At 43.7% G+C, this 21683-nt stretch overlaps 1 protein-coding gene across 1 annotated transcript in view; it reads right to left on the bottom strand.

The window, feature by feature from the left end:
- SIM1 (SIM bHLH transcription factor 1) overlaps positions 1-21683 on the bottom strand; it is a 70822-nt gene that overhangs the window by 36958 nt on the left and 12181 nt on the right. Inside the window, exons 2-5 of the mRNA XM_070953772.1 lie at positions 4921-5003; positions 3360-3449; positions 1516-1624; positions 1306-1391 (exon numbers count right to left, since the gene is read on the bottom strand). Coding sequence (XP_070809873.1) covers positions 1306-1391; positions 1516-1624; positions 3360-3449; positions 4921-5003 — 368 coding nt within the window. The remainder of the gene's footprint in view (positions 1-1305; positions 1392-1515; positions 1625-3359; positions 3450-4920; positions 5004-21683) is intronic.

Genomic DNA, 21683 nt, shown 5'->3' with positions numbered 1-21683 from the left:
CTGAAAGGTGTGCGCACATGCATGAATGCGCACATGTGCTGGCATGTGTGTGTGTATGCGCACACATGCACATGCATGGACATGTGCGCACACATGCACGGATATGTGTGCATGCGCGGCAGAGACCTGAAGACCAGCTGGCCGGCAGGAGGTGGGGCATCCCAACACTGGCAGGGTGGCAAGCGGTAAGATCTTTTTCTTTCATGAGCTTCTGTTTCGTCGTTTGCAGGGAAACAGAAGCTCACTAAAGAAACGCCACGGCGATCTGACCTGGGATGATGGCGCGTGTGCCAGCAGAGAGGACTCTGTGTGCCTCCTCTGGCACGCATGCCATAGGTTTGCCATTATGGGTATAGGGTCTCCTGCTTGAGCAGGGGGTTGGACTAGAAAATCTCCAAGGTTCCTTTCAACTCTATTCTGATTGATTGAACTTCAAGACTTCAAGACTTCAACTTCAAGAGTTCAACTTCAAAAAAGAGCCTGGTGGTGCAGCAGACTAATAGCCTGTTATTAACATTCAGCTGCCTGCAATTACTGTAAGTTCGAATCTCCCCAGGCTCAAGGTTGACTCAGCCTTCCATCCTTTCTAAGGTAGGTAAATTGAGGACCCAGTTTGTGGGGGCAATAAGCTGACTTTGTATAAATATACAAAAGAATGAAGGCTATTGCTTAACGCATTGTAAGCCGCCCTGAGTCTCCGGAGAAGGGCAGCATATAAATCAAATAAAAAAAAAAGAAGAAGAAGAAGATATCAAAGGAAAACCACTCCAATCCGACCCTTCCCAGATAGGCTGGGATTGCAACTTTCAGAGCTGCCAGATTCCAATGGCAGGGATTTGCTGTTTCAAAGCTAATGGAGAGCACCAAGTTGGGCAAGCTGGGGATACTTAGAGTTAGTAGCATACTAGCACTGACAATGTCTATGGAAGTTCTCATCATCCAGGTCATGGCTGTCCAAAAGGTGCTTTTTCAAGAGGCAACTGGACTTTCTGGTTTTTCTTTGAAGACATTCGTTTCTCATCCAAGAAGCTTCTTCAAGTCAGAGCTGAAGAAGCTTCTTGGATGAAAAGCCAAACGTCTTCAAAGAAAGAACCAGAAAGTCTAGTTGCCTCTTGAAAAAGCACCTTTGGGATAGCACTGCTGATGTTATCTAGTTTGGGTAATGAAACGTCTGCAAGAAAACCACCAAGCTGAAAGAGCACATTTGGAGTTTTTGAAGGCGCCTTTAAATTTTCACCTTCAGCCAGCCGGAGACTCCAGCAGTTCTCAGCTCGGCCACCAGTTGGCGCTCGCGCCACTACCTACCTTGTAGCCTCCACAGGTGAGGCCCGCGTTCCTCTTGGCCAAGACGCATTTCATCCGGAGGAAAAAGGAGCGCTCGATCTCGTACTCTGCGAGGCAAAGGAGCACAATGCGCATGTCAGGGGAGGAGGCTGCTCTCTCTGTCCTCCCCCCCCCCACATCGCCGCCTTCCCCTTCCCCACCCCGCCCGCTCGCCTTCCCGGAGCGTCTTACCCTGAACGAAGTGGGAATGGTAGGGCTGATGAGCGGTGAGGACGGCGGTCATCTCGTCGTGATCGGCCGGGTGGATGTATTCGTAAATGCTGTTGCCGGTCAGCTCTACCTGAAAAAAAGGAAGCGGAGCGCGGGGAGAAGAGCGCTGCTGCGTGTTGCGGCAAGGCTGCCTGTTCGGACCAGTTTAACCACCCGGGTCCGAAGCTGGAAGAAGAGGCTTAAGACCAGGAAGCACCCTTAGGGAGGCTTAGGACCGGGAAGCACCCAGATCCACGCAATCAATGGCACAATGGGTTCCATTCACTCAAACCCTGGATTCACACATGCTCTGGTTAGGATTTAACTCTACAGGTAGTCCTCGATTTACAACAGTCATGTAGTGACCATTCGAAGTTACAAGGGCGCTGAAAAAAGTGACATGACTGTTTTCCACACTTAGGGGCCATTTCAGCATCCCCATGGTCAAAATCCAGATGCTTGGAAACTGACTCATATTTATGACGGTTGCAGTGTCCTAAGTCGCTTGATCACCCTTTGCAAGCAAAGGCGACAAGTAAATGGGGAAGCCAGATTCACTTAACAACTGTGTCATTAATTTAAGACTTGCAGTGATTCACTTAACAACTGTGACAAGAAAGGTCGTTAAATGGGGCAAAATTCACTTAACAACATAAATGTTGGCCTCAATTGTAGTTGTACGTAGAGGACTACCTCTGTGAACCCAGGTCTTGTGAATCAGTGGTGTGTGTGAATACAGTGAATGGCCATTAGGCTTTTGCTTGCCCTGCCTGCCGAGCAAGCTAACCAACATTCAACAACTTCTGGCCCTCCGGGCCATGATCCTCATCTTGTTTTGAGGGATGGTAGCATGAAGGGTCAGAGGCTACAGAAGGCTGCCCTAGGCTGAAGGTTTTGGATGGAACCTTAAATGGGAATGTATCCCAGGGTAAGCCATTAAAATAAATGGCTAATCTTGACATTCCTCTGCTTCCTGGGAGTTGTGGGGGGTGGGGAGTGCCCTTTCACCTAAGGCAAGCAGGTTAAGATAAGGTTGGGCCAAAAGACTGTTCCCACATCAGATTTTCTATGTGGAGATAATCTGGTGGAACAAGAGGGTCTCTGAGTTTTAGTCTAGTTTCATTGCAAGTCAGTGGGACTTGAGAAGGCAGCCTGGCCAGAATAGCACCACTCTTGAGGCTGCAGTTTAAGGATGTTTAATCAAAACCAGCAAATCCCAATGAGCGGAATGGAATGCAGCCTGAGGTTTCAATTCTCTATATCTCCTGGAATAACTACCATTGACTCCAAGGCAGCTTCCAGATTGGAGCAGACTGTTAGGGCAGCACTGTGAAAGAGATTAAAGTTGGAAATTGAGGCATAATAATTTCGATCACCGCCTGCTTTATTCCATAGAGGTTCTCCCAAATGTCAGCTTATCCCTATTGCTCTTGGTGCCCTTCTGGTCACTGTGAGAAGACCTGAAGTCAACCTTGACCAAGCGGATTTGAAAACAGGTTCTTTATTTGGAACCAGATGGATTCAAGGCATTCACAAAAATGCAGCGTCCTAGGAAAGGCTTTTAGAAGTCAGGTCCACTGAACTAAAGGAGCGGACAGAAATTATTTTATCTCTTTAGAATACCGAGTGGCCTTGTTTTTAATAGGGGTCTCTCCCAGGGATCTGCACCTTGGACTTCAGATTGATTTGACCTGTTGAAGAGGGAGTATTTAAAAGGGAAAAAAAAGAGGATGGTCTCCAAAACCCTGTTTAACCTAACTTTGAACGCTGCAAAAAAAAATTGGTGGCCTCTGTTGAGGTCGATTCCATTGGGATCATTAACGTACCTGCGATAAACCCAAGTGCACCGAGGCGGTCTCCGAGATATACATGATTTTGCCATCAGGAGCTACCACAAAAATGAAACCATCCAAAGTCTGGAAGAAAGAGAGAGCAAAGAGCGATCAAGTTTTTCCGACCGGGTAAAGTCCTTCTCCTGGCTTTATTAACAAGAAGTGGAAAACTGCAGGCTCCACTTTTGACCATTTCTTGTCTGGCGATTTCAGTCTTTACCACCGCCGCCGCCACTCCCTCCCCAATATGTGTGGACGTCTAAAATCTGTCTATCCCAAAGCTGCTTTTTCAAGAGGCAACTGGGCTTCCTTTTTTTTTTTTTTTTCTATATTCCTCATGTCTTCTTGCCCCAGCAGTGGCTGGATGGCGCTAAAAATTGCAAACCTGGAAGGACTTTGGAGTGGTTAAAGCCATTAGTTTAGAGACCGGGAGACTGTGAGTTCTAGTCCCGCCTAAGGCACAAAGCCAGCTGGGTAACCTTGAGTTAGTCACTTCATCTCAGCCCTAGGAAGGGGGCAAGGGCAAAGCACTTCTGAAAACCTTGCCAAGAAGACCTTTCCCGGAGGTCTCTGAGAATCGGACACGACTGAACCTGGAGAGCGAGCGAGCCAGCAAGAAAAAAATGTAGCAATCCGCATAAACAAAAATGAGACTTGCTTTAGAGCAAGGATGGTTAGGTGGCATACAAAACGAAGGACGTCCAAAGAAGGGGCTCAGGAAAGGATTGGTTCTAGGATAGCGCAAGTGTCCTTGCCAAGCCAAATCCTAATCACCTAAACGGCAACTATAGCCCTCAACTTCCGAGGCAAAGGGCTGCAATGTTACGCTTTAGTCTTTAGAAGCCTGGCTCTCCTTCTGTCTCAATGGACCACGGCTTCCATCATTCCCTACCCCAGCATCATCATGTGTGGGAATGATCGAGAGTAGAGTCCAAAATATATGGAACGCAACAAACTGACGGTAAACAAGGTTCATGGGAGTAAGGTGGGTTTTTCCCCTCTTTTAACAATTAAATGTATATTCCACCTTTCTATCTCAGATTGTTACCTAATCAGACAATACAAAAAAAAAATGCCTTTGGGCATTATATCCTTCATGCACCCATGTTAATAACTAACCCTTGGTCTATGAATCTTTCATTTCTCGGGAGTTTCTGAAATCCCTATATATTTCTTCTGAGGCCCTGATGGTGTTGGAACGTAAGCACGTTTTATAAAATGCATAAAAAAATTTACACGATAGGAGCTCCGTCGAGCCGGAGCCGTTTTGTCACCGGATGCTCTCCAGATGGATTGGGCTTCAGGATTCAGAAAAGCCACAATGGTAGGGAATGATGGGAGTTGAAGCCAAGATGCTTGGAAATGTATTACAACTTTCCCTTTTTACACGAGGCCACCTGAAACAGTACCGGGCCGAACTGACTCTGCTTGTCTAAGTTTATGAAAGCCTCCAGCTCAAGTCACTGCTCCTTCGGTGCTAAAAGTCTGTCCTTCAGGCCTTGTCCTGAAGCCTGGCAGGAAAGAGCTGCCCACCCACCCCCCCGCGTATTCCTACCTGAAGCAGGTGGGACCCCAACTCTCGACCGACATTGTCCAGAGTGCTGGTTCGACTTGAGTGGCCCCAGGCCTCCCCGAGTCCTGTTGAGACAAAACGCGTGAGAAAGAGAGGGAGGGAGGGAGAGGGAGAGAGAAACGGAGAGAGAGAGGGAGGGAGAGAGGGAAAGAGGGAGGGAGGGAAAGAGAGAGGGAGAGAAACGGAGAGAGAGAGGGAGGGAAAGAGGGAGGGGGGGGAGAGGGAGAAACGGAGACAGAGCCCGAGGTTGTTCTCTGCCTTTGATGGATCCTAAACATCAAGGGTTGGACTGGCAGGGAAGGGAATCGCGAGAATGCTATCAGCATTTTTCTAGGGACTGTATTTTAGGGCTCAAAGAACAGAAAAATTTTGTAGCATCAATCCTCTGATCATCTATCTCTCTCTCTCTCTCTCTCTCTCTCTCTCTCTCTCTCTCTCTCTCTCTCTCTCTCTCTCTCTCTCTCCCTCCCTCCCTCTCCCTCTCTTTTTTTTTTTGCATCACCCCTCCCCCTCGCCCAATATAAACACACCAGTACTACTCAGCGTATCTTTGTGGTATTCCTCTCTCAGGAGTCGCCCGAATATCTGAGGAGACCCGGAATCCTCTGCAACCGATGCACTAATAAACGCTTTCGTCTTCTAGGTGTCACAGGTCTCCTGGTCGTCGTAATTTATAAGAGTGTTTCTTAAATTAGCGGAACCGGAATGATCGAACAGACAACTTCCATCGTCTACAGACAGCGATAGCCACGGGGATTGTCGTCCTTTCCCTGTATGGGCTTAGGAAAATAGCGTTTCCGACGAGCGTCATCCTGTTAAACTGCAATCCTTCCACCATCTCAATCTACAAAAGAGCAGGTAGTCCCATCCAAACCGCTACTTTGAAATTGAAGCTGTTTATTGCACTATTACGGTATCGTTTGCTCAATAAACCCAGGATCGAAGAGTGATTTCCCTCCCTCCAAAGACTAGAATTAATTAATATTTCAAAAAATCGAAACACAGCGACTTGGCCATTTGAGCCCTAAAGTCTTTCCTTGCCCGCTTATCTCGCACCAAATCCTTGGGCCTCCCAAAATTAGGATGGCCGAAACTGTAACAAACAAGCCGTGGCGACCCGAAGACCCTGCAAGCACCACTGGTCCGCAGCAAAGTCTTCCGTTTAGACTCGAAGAAAGTTTAACCGTGACAAATCCCCAGCTTTCGCGTTCAAACTCGGGGGAAATCGACCTCCCAGAGGCTAATAATACTTTCGTGGATTAGTGATGGCGGAGCAATAAACAATAAGATGCTAACAATAAGAAAAGGCACTTTTTAAAATATTCCTCTTGTCCCGTTACTTGACAGAACTTTATTGGGGGGGGGGGGGGGACGGACGACACTTCTCCGCTGAGTGAAGCTCCTGGGGAGTTCGCGGGTAGTTAAGGAGGAGGCCGAGTGTCGTTACTTTCTTCTGGGGATATCTAGTGACTTCCTAGTGGGACCCACACCTGAGATTCTACCGTCGTTAGTCCCACCTTGTTCAGTTTTTATATCCAGACAACGCCAGCCAGGATGGGCTTGGTAAGCCATCCAGCCCGATAAATGCATTGCTGACTCCTTGTTTCTAAAACTTCGAAGAGCTGCCCGGCGCTTTCCTTAAGTAGCAACCCTGATTCCATTGGTTTTGCCTTAGATTCTAATGCGGTTCTCTCGGATCCAAGAAAAATAATTCTTAGGCTCTAACCCACCCACCCACCCCCGCGACACATAAGTGGGATAGTCTTTCCTATACGATCGTGCCCTCGCTCTCTCCCTCACACTCACACACACACACACACACACACACATTATTTATTTTTTAGTTTCCTTTGTGAGCTTCCAGCAGAAGAGGGTCACATCTCAACAAAGCCTTTGGCTCCGTTCCCACAGTTCAGCCCAACCTCCTTTCAGCGGGGTCCTTCCTTGTGCTGTGCGAACCCTACCGAATTAGCATTTGTTTGGTCTTTGCCTAGCGCCACGTAAGACTCCACGGTGACCCCCACCCCCCCAGCCTTGGTGCTAAGGTTATCAAACTTCGTGGCCTTGGAACCCCCTAAAATGGTCAATGGTTTTTGGTCTTGACCTCTTTCCGTGAATCAAATCGGTTATTTCACATGAGTTACGGTGGGGCAAGACATAAAAAGACTACTTTTTTTTTTTTACAAGTGTTTTCAATCTGTATATATGTAGTGCAAAAACCTGGCCAAGATCTTTAAAACTATTCCATCTTCCAGGAACGAAATCCAGACAGACCTTTGCTTGGCCGGTGGGGTGGAGGATTGGGGAGACCTTTTGACTCACCAGGATAGCAAGTTCCCCTCAACTCCACCCCACCCAATACAACGAAAGAGACAGTACTTTGGTGTAGTGATAAGACAGCACACTAGGCTAGAAACCAGGAGACGGTGAGTTCTAGTCCAGCTTTAGGCAGAAAGCCAGTTAGGTGATCTTGGTCACTCTCCCTGAATTCGAGAAAATAGGCAATGGCAGAACAGAGAAAACTGCAGGGACTTGTCGATCAATTAAAAAGAAGGACGACCCTTTATTTTTCTTACCGGTTCCCTTCTCTATCTGCCCCCTATGTCCTGAATAATTCACAAACAAAACTGGCCCCATCTTGCGATAGCCACAACCAGAACAGTCAGGCGCCCTTGTGGGACATCGGGCCCCTTCACGTGGCCTCGTTTCTTCGCCCCTTGTAGAGAGAAGGCGGGTTGCGAAACCAAAAATGGCGTTTTGTGTGCCACGCCTTTTCCACTGACCGATTTTAACCGAGGGACTTGGACACAACCTTAAATGTGACTGACTCCGAAGCCACTTCAATCAACAGGACCGTTTCCCAAAGACAAAATGGACTAATTTTACTACTAAGGGACAAGGGCGAAGGAGAAACAGATGGAGGAAATGGCTGCTTCGTGAACATCGCGGGGAAGAGGGAGCTTAAAAACCAGGGGCGCCTAAAACAGGCCTGGATAAGGAGCTGGCAATCCCGCTTCGCCACGCCTCCTTTTCCCTGCCTTCTTCTCCAATAGGCGTCTCGCCTTCATTTTCTTGAAAGCAGCGCCACGCTGTCAGGACTCGCACACAAGATCTGCGCTTTCCCTTCTTGCCGACGCAATTCGATCTCTCTGGGGCCGGGCAAAGGCCGGGCATTCCTACCAGCTGCCACCTTCTGTTCCTTCTTCTTCTCACCCATGTGCGGCACCTCCGCCGTTAGTGGCTCACCATTCCATTACGCCACCTTTTCTCCTCTCGTTTCTTTCTCTGAGATTCTGAAGTCTAGAATATGGGTGTTTAAAACACTGGTCTGGGGTTGTCTCGCTGTTCATAAAGGTATAGGAAAGGCTGCACCTTGGAAAATAATATGTTGTAAGCCACCCAGAGTCCTTGAATGAGCAGCAAACAAATTTTATATACATACATACATACATACATACATACATACATACATACATACATACATACATAATTTCTGAAACACATCAATTCTGTGTATAACTTTCTCCTCCACTTTGCATACCTTTACTTAAGGATGTCAGCAAAAACTGGGGGAAAAGTGCGTGAATGAAACTTTGCCTGTTTTTTTTTTAAATATGTATTACTTATCAACTTTGTTCAGACTGTTGCAGTCACCTCTCTTTTTTTAATCCATGCTCGGTGTCTATGGAGATTCTCAGTCATCCAGATCAGGATTGTCCCAAAGGTGCTTTTTCAAGAGGCAACTGGACCCTCTTCCGCTTCAGAGCTGAAGAAGCTTCTTGGATGAGAAGCGAAATGCCTTCAAAGAAAAACCAGGAAGTCCAGTTGCCTCTTGAAAAAGCAACTTTGGGACTCCTGTTTCTACTCTTCCATCCACTTCCTCAAGTACCAATGTGGGATGAATTTGCTCTACTGTCCCTTCAGAACAGCCTAGTCTGCAATCCTGTGCATCCTAATGAACTTCGATCTGAGGTATCTTACAGACCCACTAGCAAGTAAGTTTCAGTTTGCAATCCTGCATCCATTTTCCTGGCAATCAGTCAGTGGAACTCCGTTCTAAGTAAGCATGGACAGAATTCTGCTCTTCACCTCGTGATCCATGATTATTATCTAGACACCCCAATAGATGATCATCAGTTTAAGGACATTTATTCCTTAATTGTGCAATCAAGGCCTCTTAAATCAATCATGCTTTTTTTTAAATGGCCTTCAAAAGTTGGTGTTAGATCCCACTTAGAACTTGCTAAAGTCTAGAAAGAAAGTCCAGCAGCAGCTTTGTTTTTGACCATTTCCCACTGGATTGATTCATCCTCCTTTACCCCAGAAAAAAAGCCTTGAAACAGCAGAAAATAAATGAAGAACAGACCTAAAACAATGGGTACATTTTCTGACTTGACATATCCCAGACAGGGAAGCAGGATGAATCACTGAAGTACTAGATGTCCATTAGCATTTTCCATTTATCAGGCAGGGAAGGACAGGAAAACATGACATACTGGTTGAACTATTAAGCAGAGCCCCCCTGAGCCATAAAGCATTGTGGGGGATTCGAGACACTCACTTTAGTTCAGCCTCACCTATCTCACAGGATTGATGTGAAAATGGCTAACATAAAACTGAAGGGCAAGGTGTGTTATTTTGGATTCCTAAGAAATAAGACATATGAATGTAAGAAACCAAGATTGAGTTTCCTTCCATACTTGCCCTTAACCACAGTATGGGCATGCCTTGTCCAATCTATTTTCTGCCTCATCTCCAGCCTATAACTGAGGCAATCTGAAGTCTGAAATATGAAGCAAGGAGCTGCTGTACTTTTAAGCTTGTGCTTTCCTTCTTATCCTGACATCATTCTCGCAATGGATGTGATCTGGCATGCTTCACCATTTGTCTGTTCAGTTCCTCTTTCGGTTGCTGCAAGTGCCTCAGTCCCCAGGAAACATGGTAGAGCTGCATTCTGACATCCTCAGAGACACCTGCCAGTGCTTGTCTGATCTTATGCAGATTCTTTACAAACATGAGTCTAGTGCACTTTTGTAAGAATGATAGGCTTGCTTTTTAACAGGGATGTGGTCTCTTGTGAAAGAGCTCTACTCTTGGGCTTCACAAAAGATCAATGTAAATTGGGAGGTATGGATTCTGTAGCTGCATGTTGCCAGTTCTGTCTCCACTGGATTCATTACAAGTTTTCCTCTTCTGCTGACAAGAGGTTTCACACAGGCATGTTCTTGTGGTGGTGTCTGAAGACCTGCAAAAAATCCTCTAAAAATTGTGTCCCTGTCCAGCCAATTCTCCCATTTGTAAGTTGCAGGGTCTACAGTTCAGCTCTTTATGCAATGCACCACATTGCACCACAGTTACTTACTGTATGTCGTCTTAGTCCATTCCAGCTTTGGTGGCACCGAGAACCATGTTGATAACTGGGCAAGCTAATTATAATTGTGTAAATCAGAAGTGCGCGTGTATGTTCTCCACGGTTTTCCACTAGTACTTCCTAGCTTGCCAGCTACAAGATCAGAAATAAATGTATTGGTCACTCACTCCCAGCATCTCTGCTCCTTTACAGCACCAGTCAATAGCTCAATAGCAACAACTAGTCAATGGTTGTCTTTGACATTCCTTCCTTGTTTTTTCTAGAGTAAAGCCCCTCTGTGCCTGGGATTTGTCATTTTGACCATAAGCTCGGCTCTTTCAGAAGAGTGTTACAATCTTGCTCAGAAATAGCCAAACAGACCCAGGGGGGGAAATGTGAAGAACATAAAACTCCCTCCCACTTCATCTTATTCCTACAACCTGTTAGTCAGGAAGCTCAACAGATGCCTAATCTGCCATTGTGAGCATCTCAGATTAGAGTGATTGAGAAACCCACCTATATCCCTTTCCTTCATTTGACTTGCAATTGCCAGGTAAGGTCAGGGTCAGTCACTAACCTCATTACTGTCACAAAATAGGAACCAGTTATAAGGAGAGCATAATTTATGCGGGCATATTTTCTTCCAGTTAAAGGGCCAGGAATTAATACTATGGTTTGAGTCAGGTTCTTATCTGCCGTGGCCTTTTTTTCATAACTAAGTGAATAAACCCCAAATAAGCATCTGTGTCTTAATCCATACTTTCTTCACATAACACACTGTGTCATAAACAGAGGCTAGAATTACCCAGAACAGTAGGTTAAATTGTGATTAGCTGCTTGGGATTCAGGATGTTTTCACAATTTTTTTTTTTTATTTGATTTATATGCCACCCTTCTCCGGAGACTCAGGGCGGCTTACAGTGCGTTAAGCAATAGCCTTCATACTTTTGTATATTTTATACAAAGTCAGCTTATTGTCCCCACAAACTGGGTCCTCAATTTACCTACTTTAGAAAGGATGGAAGGCTGAGTCAACCTTGAGCCTGGCAAGATTCGAACTTACTTTAATTGCAGACAGCTAGTGTTAAATTACAGTGCCTTTGTCTGCAGAGCTAACCAGGCTCTTAGCAGTAACTTTTCTCTAATGTTTGAAACAGAGGTCTTCTCCAGCCCCATTTAGATATTCTATCACTTGAAAGTAAGAGTTGCATGTGGGAAACTCAAGTATGTCTGATTTTAGATAGGTGTCCTGAGTTCACAAACAAGAAATGTGTAATACAGATTACTCCTGCAGGTTCTATTTCTACTGGAAGATGTCTGGGGTGATTTGTAATAATGAGAAAGAAAGATGCCTCTTTTCAGGGAAAATCCAATAAAATGCAGGCATGTTATTGGTATTTCTTCTTTGTGTCCAAATATCTAGGTATCAAAGTATACAGAAGTAAGAAGTAAGTATACAGAAGTAAGACATTTCAAGAAATTACTTTTATGGATTGGAAGAAATTAGTCTCACTGACTTGTGTCCCATGTTGATCTAAAACACTGCTAAATAAACCATGATCAGCTGGTTCATCTATTATGCTAAGCCAAGCCACAATAGAAAGTTGCAGTCATAATAGACTAATATGTAGAACACCTTAAGCAAAAATCAAATATACCACATTGTGGCTTAGCTAGTCATGAAGACTAGAGCTCTAAGTCCAGGAGCATTTATCTTTCTGAAAGCCAAATACAAGGTTGCCAATCTGGTCCAGATTTCCTCGAAAGGAAATTCTCTGGTTTAGCTCTGTCAGAGATCCAGTGTATCTGGACTACTTTGAGCTTTTGCTTTCAAAAAGCAAAAGGCAAAATGAGGAGGCATTTACGTTTTCATTTAAAATGGAAATTCCTACGGTACTTAAAAGTTGCCTTGAACTCTTTCATGGAAATCAGCATATACATCTATCAAACGCAAAGAGACAAACAAATACAAGTGTCTAAATTCGAGCTTTCTCCAACCGTGGACTTAGACCAAATGCTTGTTTTGGTCTCCCTTTAGGCCCTGCTTCTGTCTCAGTTAAGCTTATTCTTTGAGATCCTTGGAAGTTGATTGAAGCCATATACAACAGGGACATACAGAAACTATATCCAGATCTCATAACCAGATCTTTGGGTGATTCTCAGCATAATTTCAGCCATGCCCTAAGTTTTCCAAAAAGAATGACAAAGCACCGGTATTTTTTGCTCTGGCTGAACCCATAGAGTGATTTATACCATCTTTTCTACAGGAGTGATTTATACCATCTTTTGGCATGATGTAGTCATGGCTGTAGCACAGTATTACTAATGAAGATGGGCTTTCTTTGCCACAGCCAAAGCTGTGACACTGGTTTTCAGGCACTTCTATTATAACCTGGTGGCTATAATTTTGTCTGGTCGGTCTGGCAGTAACTGCTTCTTTGAGTTCTTATAAAGCCTGTGTCATATGTACCTTCTATAAGCTACTTTTTCAATTGTCTCCAATTATTTTTAAGCATTAATGCCCTGTCCAATGATTCTTGCCTTCGCATTACATGTTCAAAATATTTTAGCTTTAGCTTTAGTATTTTGCTTCCAAGGAACAGTCTGGTTTGATTTCACTCTGTACCGAACAATTTGTTCTTTTTGTGGTTCACGACATTCTCAACTATTTTCTCCAGCGCTGGAATCCAAAACCATAAATTTTTCTTAATTCCATCTTTATGATTCTACAGCTTTCACTATTGTAAACATTATGATTGGGAAGTCCTTGGTCTTGACAATATGTACCTTTGTTGTCACAGTGATGTCTCTGCCCTTCAAAATATTGTCTAAAATGAGCATAGTGTTTCTCTGTCCCTGTCAAATTTTGAGCATAGGAAGATAAATATTTAGACAATATTTTGAAGGGTTAGGGTTACATCACAGTGACAACAAAGGGGTATATTGTCAAGACCATGATCTTCCCAATCATAATGTTTACAATGTCAATTTATTCTCAGAGAATCCGTTTGGTCTAGTTACTAAGGCTGGAAACCAGGGGACTGTGAGTTCTAGTTCCACCTTAAGCATGAAAGCCAGTCTCTAGCCACTCTCTATACCATGATAGAGGGTGTCAAACTCAAGACCCGAGGGCCAGGGTGCTTAAATCTGGCCCATGGGGCTGCCCTGGAAACAGAAATGACTGGCCCGTGGTGCCTCTGCCAGCGAAAATGGAGCTCAGGAAGGCTGTGTGCGGCCCTCTTGGGCTCCGTTTTCAGCTGCAACAGCCTCCTGCAGCCCTCTGCCAGCAAAAACAAGCTCCATTTTCACTGGCAGAGGACTGCAGGATGTCAAACTGGCCATCCCCCCCCCCAGGTCATACACAACCTGATGCAGCCCTCAATGAAATTGAGTTTGACACCCCTGATCAACAATAACAAATAAGTGGACCCTGTATTATGGGGAAAAATACTGGGAAGAAAAACAAATCAATTAGTTCTCTGACTATACTGATTAGCACTACCTGCTGAATTTTTTTTTTTTTTTAATATTGAAGAGTGAACCAGCTATGATAGCAGAAATATTCACAAGTAACATGAATATTTCATATTACTAAAGGGCTACAGGATTATCATAATTTGATGCCCTACTAATGACTTTATAGCATTTTCTAACATTTCCCAGTCATTGTTGTGGCAGTGTAAACTTGTCTTCATTGCAATGATGGTAGACAATGCTGTAAGTCACTAGTAGGGATCCTGTCCCTACTATGGGCAGAGTTTTAGTCTCCTCTTTAATACGCTTTTATTCTGTTTAGGAGGCAGAACAAACATATGCCACTATCATTTCTCTCGATTCTGCCTCAATAACACAGCCAGTGTATAGGTGTCCCGAAAATGTAATACAGGGCCGATTTGTAGCTGAGTTTCTTTTCCTGCTAGAATTCCCACTCCCATATGTCAGATAGGAAAACCAACCATCAATTACCCTCCTTAACCCAGTGGGTGGGATGGGGCAATGGGAATTTGCGAATTAGAGACCACTGTCTTCCCCCAGCAGCTCCTGTACTGTGAATGTTTAACTGTCATTTGGAAAACAAAATACGTAAATTCCCTGTGCCATCTTGCAAGCTGTCCAGTTGTTGGTCTTTGTAATTACTGCTTCAAAGCAGTTCTTGGGGGATGGGATTTAGAGAGATCTATTGGTTTCACTATTGATTTTGTGATTGATGCCATATCATTCCAGGCAGCAGAGACCAAAGTGGCAAAGGAGAACAATGACCAGTGACCATATATGCTGCAATTAGACATGGCCTGTAGGAATTGGATAGCTCTTAGTCCCTGACTGTGTTATCAAGATGATCACTGCTGAAGCACCAGAAAGGCTACAAACAGTTAAGTCTTCACATCAGAGAAATTGGAAAGCTGAAGCACCAGAAAGGCTACAAACAGTTAAGTCTTCACATCAGAGAAATTGGAAATCAACACAACATCAGATTAGATAAATGCAAAGTTAGACTGCCTCAGCTATGGTTTGAAGTTGACACAAAGTCTCATTGGTGCAGTATGCTAATGAACAAAAACTTTGAATCATCACACCAAAGACTGGGTGATGTTGTAAATCACTGATGTAAAATAGTCAGACTATGGGATGAGTTCACATATCATACTAAACCATGGCTTGCTTTAGTCATAGTCTGCCAAATAAGCAAAGACACACATAATGCTAATCTCTAAACTGTGATTTGCAAACTGAAATAAATGGGCATGCACAACAGCCCAAGCCAAAAGCAAACAAACTACATTATGATGTGATATATGAACACCCTTTTCTTTTGTGAAGAGGAATGCGGTGGCTCAGTAGCTAAGACGCTGAGCTTGTCAATCAAAAGGTCGGCAGTTCAGTGGTTTGAATCCCTAGTGCCACGTAACGGGGTGAGCTCCCGTTACTTGTCCCAGCTTCTGCCACCCAGCAGTTCAAAAGCTCGTAAAAAATGAAAATAGAAAAATAGGGACCATATTTGGTGGGAAGGTAACAGCGTTCTATGCACCTTTGGCATTTAGTCATGCTGGCCACATGACCACAGAGACGTCTTCAGACAGCGCTGGCTATTCGGCTTTGAAACGGAGATGAGCACCGCCCCCTAGAATCGGGAACAATTAGCACATATGTGCGAGGAGAACCTTTACCTTTTTCTTTTGTAGCTTGACTTTAAATCCAGATGGACATATACCTGGGCTATAATCACCCAGTGCACTAAGGAATGATTTTCTTAAATGGTTTATTGACTAAACCACCCTTAGCTGGGTTCAGAGAACATGCTAAACTGTAAACAGGAAATCCACATTAAGGGTTCGTGTGTTTGAAAATAATCGCTCCCTGATATTTTAGCAGGATGTGGATGATCCAGGGACTTCTATTCTACACTGCCCTGGAAGCTTTTGTCAGTTGTTGATTAATCCAAAGACAGAAATGCTCCCAAGATTGGAATTGAGTGGGCTTTCTCCTTAGGCCCCTGAAAAAGGAGAAATTGACCCCTACCTGCATAGGTTAATGAATAGCCACCTGCATTTACAGGTTGAATAGCCATCTACATTTACAGGTTAACTTTGGGGCAGAAATTAACTCTGTCACTTGTATTCTTGAAATTGGACTGTTTTTTTTCCTACTACAGATGCCATTTTTCTTCCTACCTAATCAGGTCAAGTTAATATTTTCCAAATTGACTACATATGAGCAAAACCTTAGCTTTTACCACTCTCTTGGCTAAGAGAGAGATGGGAGTTGTAGTCCAGTATTTCTGGGAGACTAAGTTGAAGAAAGCTCTGGTGAATAAATGCTTTCATGTTCACAAGTGACATGTCACAAAGTCAAATAATAAGAAATAACCCCATTGCTTTCTCAGTCATTTGTTTCCCAAACTACTTGAAAATCTGGACAGGAATTTTGCCAGAAATGCACCAATCATCTCTTTTGAATTCATTGTCTGGAAAATATTTTTATTATTTTTAAATTCAGTAGTTCAGTCTGGCCTGAGTAAGTCTCATCTTGCTGTACAAATAATAAGCTGCACTGTTTTTAAGGTTACTTTCTCAAAGGAAACCAAATATGGGCAGCTGAACTTGTTTGGTGCCCTCACCTATTATACTTGCCTACTCAGAAATACCATATTTTTCAGAGTATAAGACGCACCTTTCACCCCCAAAATAGAGGGTGAAAATCTGGGTGCATCTTATACTCCGAACGTAGCCCCACCCAGCTTCTCAAACGGAGGTTTCAGAGGCTGAAAAAAGCATCAGAAACGAAGCTTCAGAAAAGAAGCCCCCAGAGCTTCAGAAAAAAAGCCCCCAAACAGAGCTTCAGAAAAAAAAACCTTAGAAACAGAGCTTCAGATGTTATTTTTCTGAAGCTCTGTTTCAGAGGCTTTCAGAGGCAGAAAAAAAAGCAAGTCACAGAGCTCACAACCAAGGAACCTGTTGCTAAAATTCACCTTGGGAACAGCTGATTGGGGGGTATTCTGGGAGGCAGATCCACCTGCCAATCAGCTTTTTTTCTTATTTTCCTCCCCAAAAACTAAGGTGCATCTTATACTCTGGTCTTATACTCCCAAAAATACGGTAACTCCAGTATAAGAAGATTCAGGCAAAATCAAATATGGTTAGATCACAGCTGTTGGAAAATGATCAGCCAGACAGGAAGAAAGAATCAAGTAGAGAATTAGCTTCGAATCATTGCACAGCCACAAGAGACCCAAGACTGCCTCCCCTCTGAACCACCACCACCACCAAGCTCCATGGAACCTTATCTAACTTTTTTCAAGGGAAGGCAAGCAATCTGGGGAGATTCCTGTACTATAGGCAGAATAAAATAAAACAAATAAGTTTGAACTTTACACGTGTGGATCTATTTGGTTGTGCCTAACAGCAACTTTGTTTTATTTGGAAACAAGGTAGTGGACATTTACTCTGAAGTAAATTAGCACACACTGTAATTTTATCAGGAATGCTTGGAATAACTTCCATTTTTTAATTGAGATTTGAAAAAGTGTATAAAATTTTTCAAGTAATCTTATGCCATTTTCCTTAATTGGATTATGCATCTCAATTCAGGAGTTTTCTTCTGAGTAGGCATGCTTTACACATTACAAATGATGGTAAACAACACCATAATCTCCAAGCAAATGGAGGTGTGTGTACAAATCCATAGGATAAGATTAATTCCAATATATTTACTGAGTAGTAGTACCCTAAATGAAATAAAACTTACTGTCCTGGTAGAATTCCTTGTTCCAACATCTTCTGCTTTGTTTTCATTTTTAAAAGCTTGTTTGTCAAGGATTTTTCTTAAGGATTTTTCTTAAACTTAAATACCAATGTTTTACTTTCCTTTTTACACTTGACCTACCATAGCATTTTTGTTTTACAAATCCCATGATTGTTTTTTAAACGGAAGGAGTGGGGGTGATAAAAACTAACCCAGAAATCTAAAGCTTTATCTTGTCATTCGGTGGGGTCCCAGAGATGAAGAAAGGAAAAGCAGAAGAAAAAAAAAAAGAATCACTCCGGGGTTTATAATCTGAAGGGGGAGGTAAAAAAAAAAAAAAAGCAAACCTAAACTCTTTTAGAAAATCTCCATGCTGCGCTACATTGCATTTCTTTTTCGGTTCTCTTTTTTTTGGGGGGGGGGGGATTGTTTGTTTTGTTTTGTTGTCTTGCCTCGAGTCGTGATCTTTTTTTTTTTAATCTTTTCACGCCTCGCTTCCTTATCATATTTACATAAAGGCTGGGAGGGAGGGAAGGGAGAGAGCCGCTCCGGCGGAGGATGTATCTATTACGGATCTAAAGAGACGCCTGTGGCTGCTTTTCTTCCAAAGCCTCCAGCCTCGGATTATTTTCGCGGCCTGCCTACGGAGCCGTCGTTTCTTCCCCGAAAACAAGATTTCGATTGCGAAAACAAGACCCCGATTAGCAAGCCAAATGAGGCGGAAGAAGATCCACTCCGAGGGACCTCGCCCCATCGGCGGCCGCGTTGACAAGGCAGGCGGGGACCAGCAGCCACCCACAGTTCCTCCCACCCAGTGTTACCGACGGCTGGCAAGAGCAGCCGAAGAGCAGCGCCGGCTTCTTAGCGCGGAGAGGCCGAGCAAGGCTCGATCTTTCAAGCTCTTAGGCCGACCGCCCTGCCGGATCAAGACATTTCCACGCTATACTAACCCCGATTAGCTCCGAGCTCGGATTTAGCAGCGGGCCACGTGGTCCTGCGCGCGCAGTCCCAGGACTGAGGCCCGAGCTATGGTAGATGTGACTCCCGCCAAATAAACTGTATGGACCACCCCTCGCTTGTCTTTTCGCTTTCAAGAGCAATCGGTCTCGACCGCTGCAGTCGTCCTCCTTCTCCTCGACCGCCCTGGGTTGGCCTTATATTACCCAATTCTCCCCCCCAAAGGTGCTTTTTTTTTCAGAAGGCAACTGGACTTTCTTGTTTTTCTTTGAAGACCTTTTGCTTCTCATCCAAGAAGCTTCTTCTGCTCTGACTGGATGGTGGGGAATGAAGAAGCTTCTTGGATGAGAAGTGAAACGTCTTCAAAGAAAAACAAGAAAGTCCAGTTGCCTCCTGAAAAAAAAAGCATCTTTGGGACAACCATGACCTTGGACGACTGAGAATCTCCAAAAATATCATCTTGCCTGCTCTTTCTGATTCTGGAAAACAAATGAATGGATTCCTCTAGCCATTGCTACAAGATTGTCAAAATATCTCCTTCAGTGATCATTTTGTTGAGAGGTGAAGGCAGGCGACCTGTTCAGAAGGAATTAGACATGGGTTTCTGAGCCCTTGCCAAGGTGTAACTCCACCCTCTCCTGGGGGTCACCAGCTGGTGGAATGTCCACCCACTGAACAGACATTGACCAGTTGCCAGCCTTGAAAATATGGGCCCCCTGAGGGGTTGAGGCATTGGTTGGCCAGACAATGAAAATTGTCATCTGAACAATCCAATTTCTGGCTACAGTTCTTTTTATCAATATGCTGCAGGGAGGAATGGATCATGTGGACTCTGCTAATGAGGAAAAACTCCGAGAAATAGCTCGGTGTCTCCTGCAGGGATATTTTCAGGACATTTCACACAAGCGATTTTGCTTAACCACACAAAGTTATCAGTAGTAACATCCACAAATGAGAATTAAGATTTCCCCCCCCCCTCCAACTGAATTTTGAGTTGTCTCAAAGAAAGCTGCTAGGAAACTCTCATACTAAGTGGAAAATGGAGCAAATCTTTCCCAGAGTGACCTTAAGGTGGGTTATGAAGCAATGCTATATAATGCCATTCTCTGTGTCCATAGAAGAGATGTGGTTAATTTCTGCTACAGCTCATTATAAATACACCCTTCCTAAAATCTTATATCTTGGCTACATTGGGCTAGAACTACTATTACCAAAAGAAATAATTTGGTACCACCTTTTCAGAAGCTTCACAAAAGCTTAATGACTTTTAATGACATTTTAATCTAAAAAAGTGCTACCAGAGTCCTGATTTTTGATACAATGCCCATTAAAGGAAACTTGATTCTGAACAAGACAAAACTAAATGAAATGAGCAATTAGCATTTTTCAGGTGTCCAGGTTTTTTAAAAAGATAATTCTAATCGCACCCTCCTCAAATCAATATGAAAGATTTCATTTAAGAGGAAGATACCCTGGTAGAGAGAGAAGATAGGATTGATTTTACTCCAGTGTATGCACCCCACCCAACCCCCATGTAGTATACTAGAAAAATGCATGTATTTACCAGCAGAAGCAAAAATGTTTCCCTAATTGTAATAGGTACTTCCTACTATAAGAAAGAGTTACCATTAGTACAGAAATATGCACACTATTTATAGTTGCAGTCAGAGCACATTACAGTCTGGGAAAAATTCTTTTTCTTATCTTGTAAATAATTTGGTGAAAAGCAAATGTGCTTGTAATATTAGAAATTGAGGGGGAAAGGTGGAGGAAGAGCAATAAAGAGAGCTCTTTAGATTTAGTTTACTATTAAATAATACTTCAGACATCATTCTCTTTTGTGGCAGGACAAAAATAAAATAAGTAACTCAAAATTTACCACTATGTCAAATTCTATAAAGTAGACATATTGTCAGGGTTGACATTTGTCAACTCCAGCATATCAAGAATATAACTCTGGAACCATAGTTGCATATTCTTAGTTATTCCTTTAGCAGTACTTCGATTAGTATATTTTTATATCTGCTCAAGAGAGGTGGTAAATTCTTTGGAGCTTATTCCCATGTAAGAAGATACAGGACTGCAGCCTTAATGGTTGCTTCAGTTGTGTTGGTTGGCCTAAAGTTCCATATTACAAATCCAAATTAAGTCCAGTTTCCCTCTTTAAAAAGGGCTTTAATCAGGTCCTAGATACATGGCCCTGGCTGACACAACACACTAAGCCCTAATGTAATTTGTTTGGTTTGGATTCAGTGTGTGATATGAGTTGAGCAGTAGAGCTGTTGTGATTTACTCAATAAATTGCAGCTGAAATGATGATGGCTTAGTGTGACTAAATGAAATCCTCCTGGTTTCAGTAAATAGTAAGCACAGAATACTTGGAAATGGACAGTCATCTTTCCTGCAATGTATCCACTGCAAAAATGGCTGTCCCCACTTTTTAGCTTAGCTGTATGAGCTTAGCCCCTATAGATCTTTATGGTTTAGGGCAGTGTTGGTGAAGCTTTTCATCATCAAGTGCCGAAACAGGAGTGCGCGTGTGCAGGAGAGTGGTTGCGCAAGAAACCAGAAGAGCAGCTCGCTGGCACTCATATGTGCATTGGGAAGCTGAGCTGTTGGTTTCCGGCATGTGCATGCATGCTGGTCACCTGGTCTTCTGGCGCACATGCATGCATAAAGACCAGCAGGTCAGCTTCCCAGTGCGCACATGCGGGCCAGGGAACTGCTCTTCTGGTCTCCGGTGCTCCCACGCACACAAAGACCAATTGGCTGGTGCACATGTGCGCGCTGGAACCCGGAAGAGCAATGGGCTGGTGTGCCTGGAGAGATGGCTCTGCATGCCACTTCTGGCACGTGTGCCATAGGTTTGCCATCACTGGTTTAGGGTGTCTAAAGAAGCCAGAAAGTAAAGTTAATTAATAAAATCATGGGTAAGTAAATCACAGTGAAGCATGCCTTGAGGACACAGTTCTCCAATAAATTAACAGGGAAAATCAGTTCTGAAGGCTTAGTAGATGTCTGACTCTTTACTTGTCTCTCCTTTCACAGGAGGCCTGGTTTGAAAGGATCTAAGACTACAGTCACAATAGGAGTAGCCTCTACTGAACTCAGAAACTTACTTCTAGGTGAACTTGCAAAAGATGGAGCTGGCCTAGAAAGTAATCAGCCTTTTCAAGAGTTGTTCTGTACAAAAATA

The sequence above is a fragment of the Pituophis catenifer genome, unplaced genomic scaffold, assembly GCF_029215685.1.
Source record: "Pituophis catenifer annectens isolate HBS135680 unplaced genomic scaffold, rPitCat1.0.hap2 SCAF_1, whole genome shotgun sequence".
In the NCBI taxonomy this organism is placed as follows: Eukaryota; Metazoa; Chordata; class Lepidosauria; order Squamata; family Colubridae; genus Pituophis; species Pituophis catenifer.
This window is presented reverse-complemented; position numbering and strand designations above follow the sequence as displayed.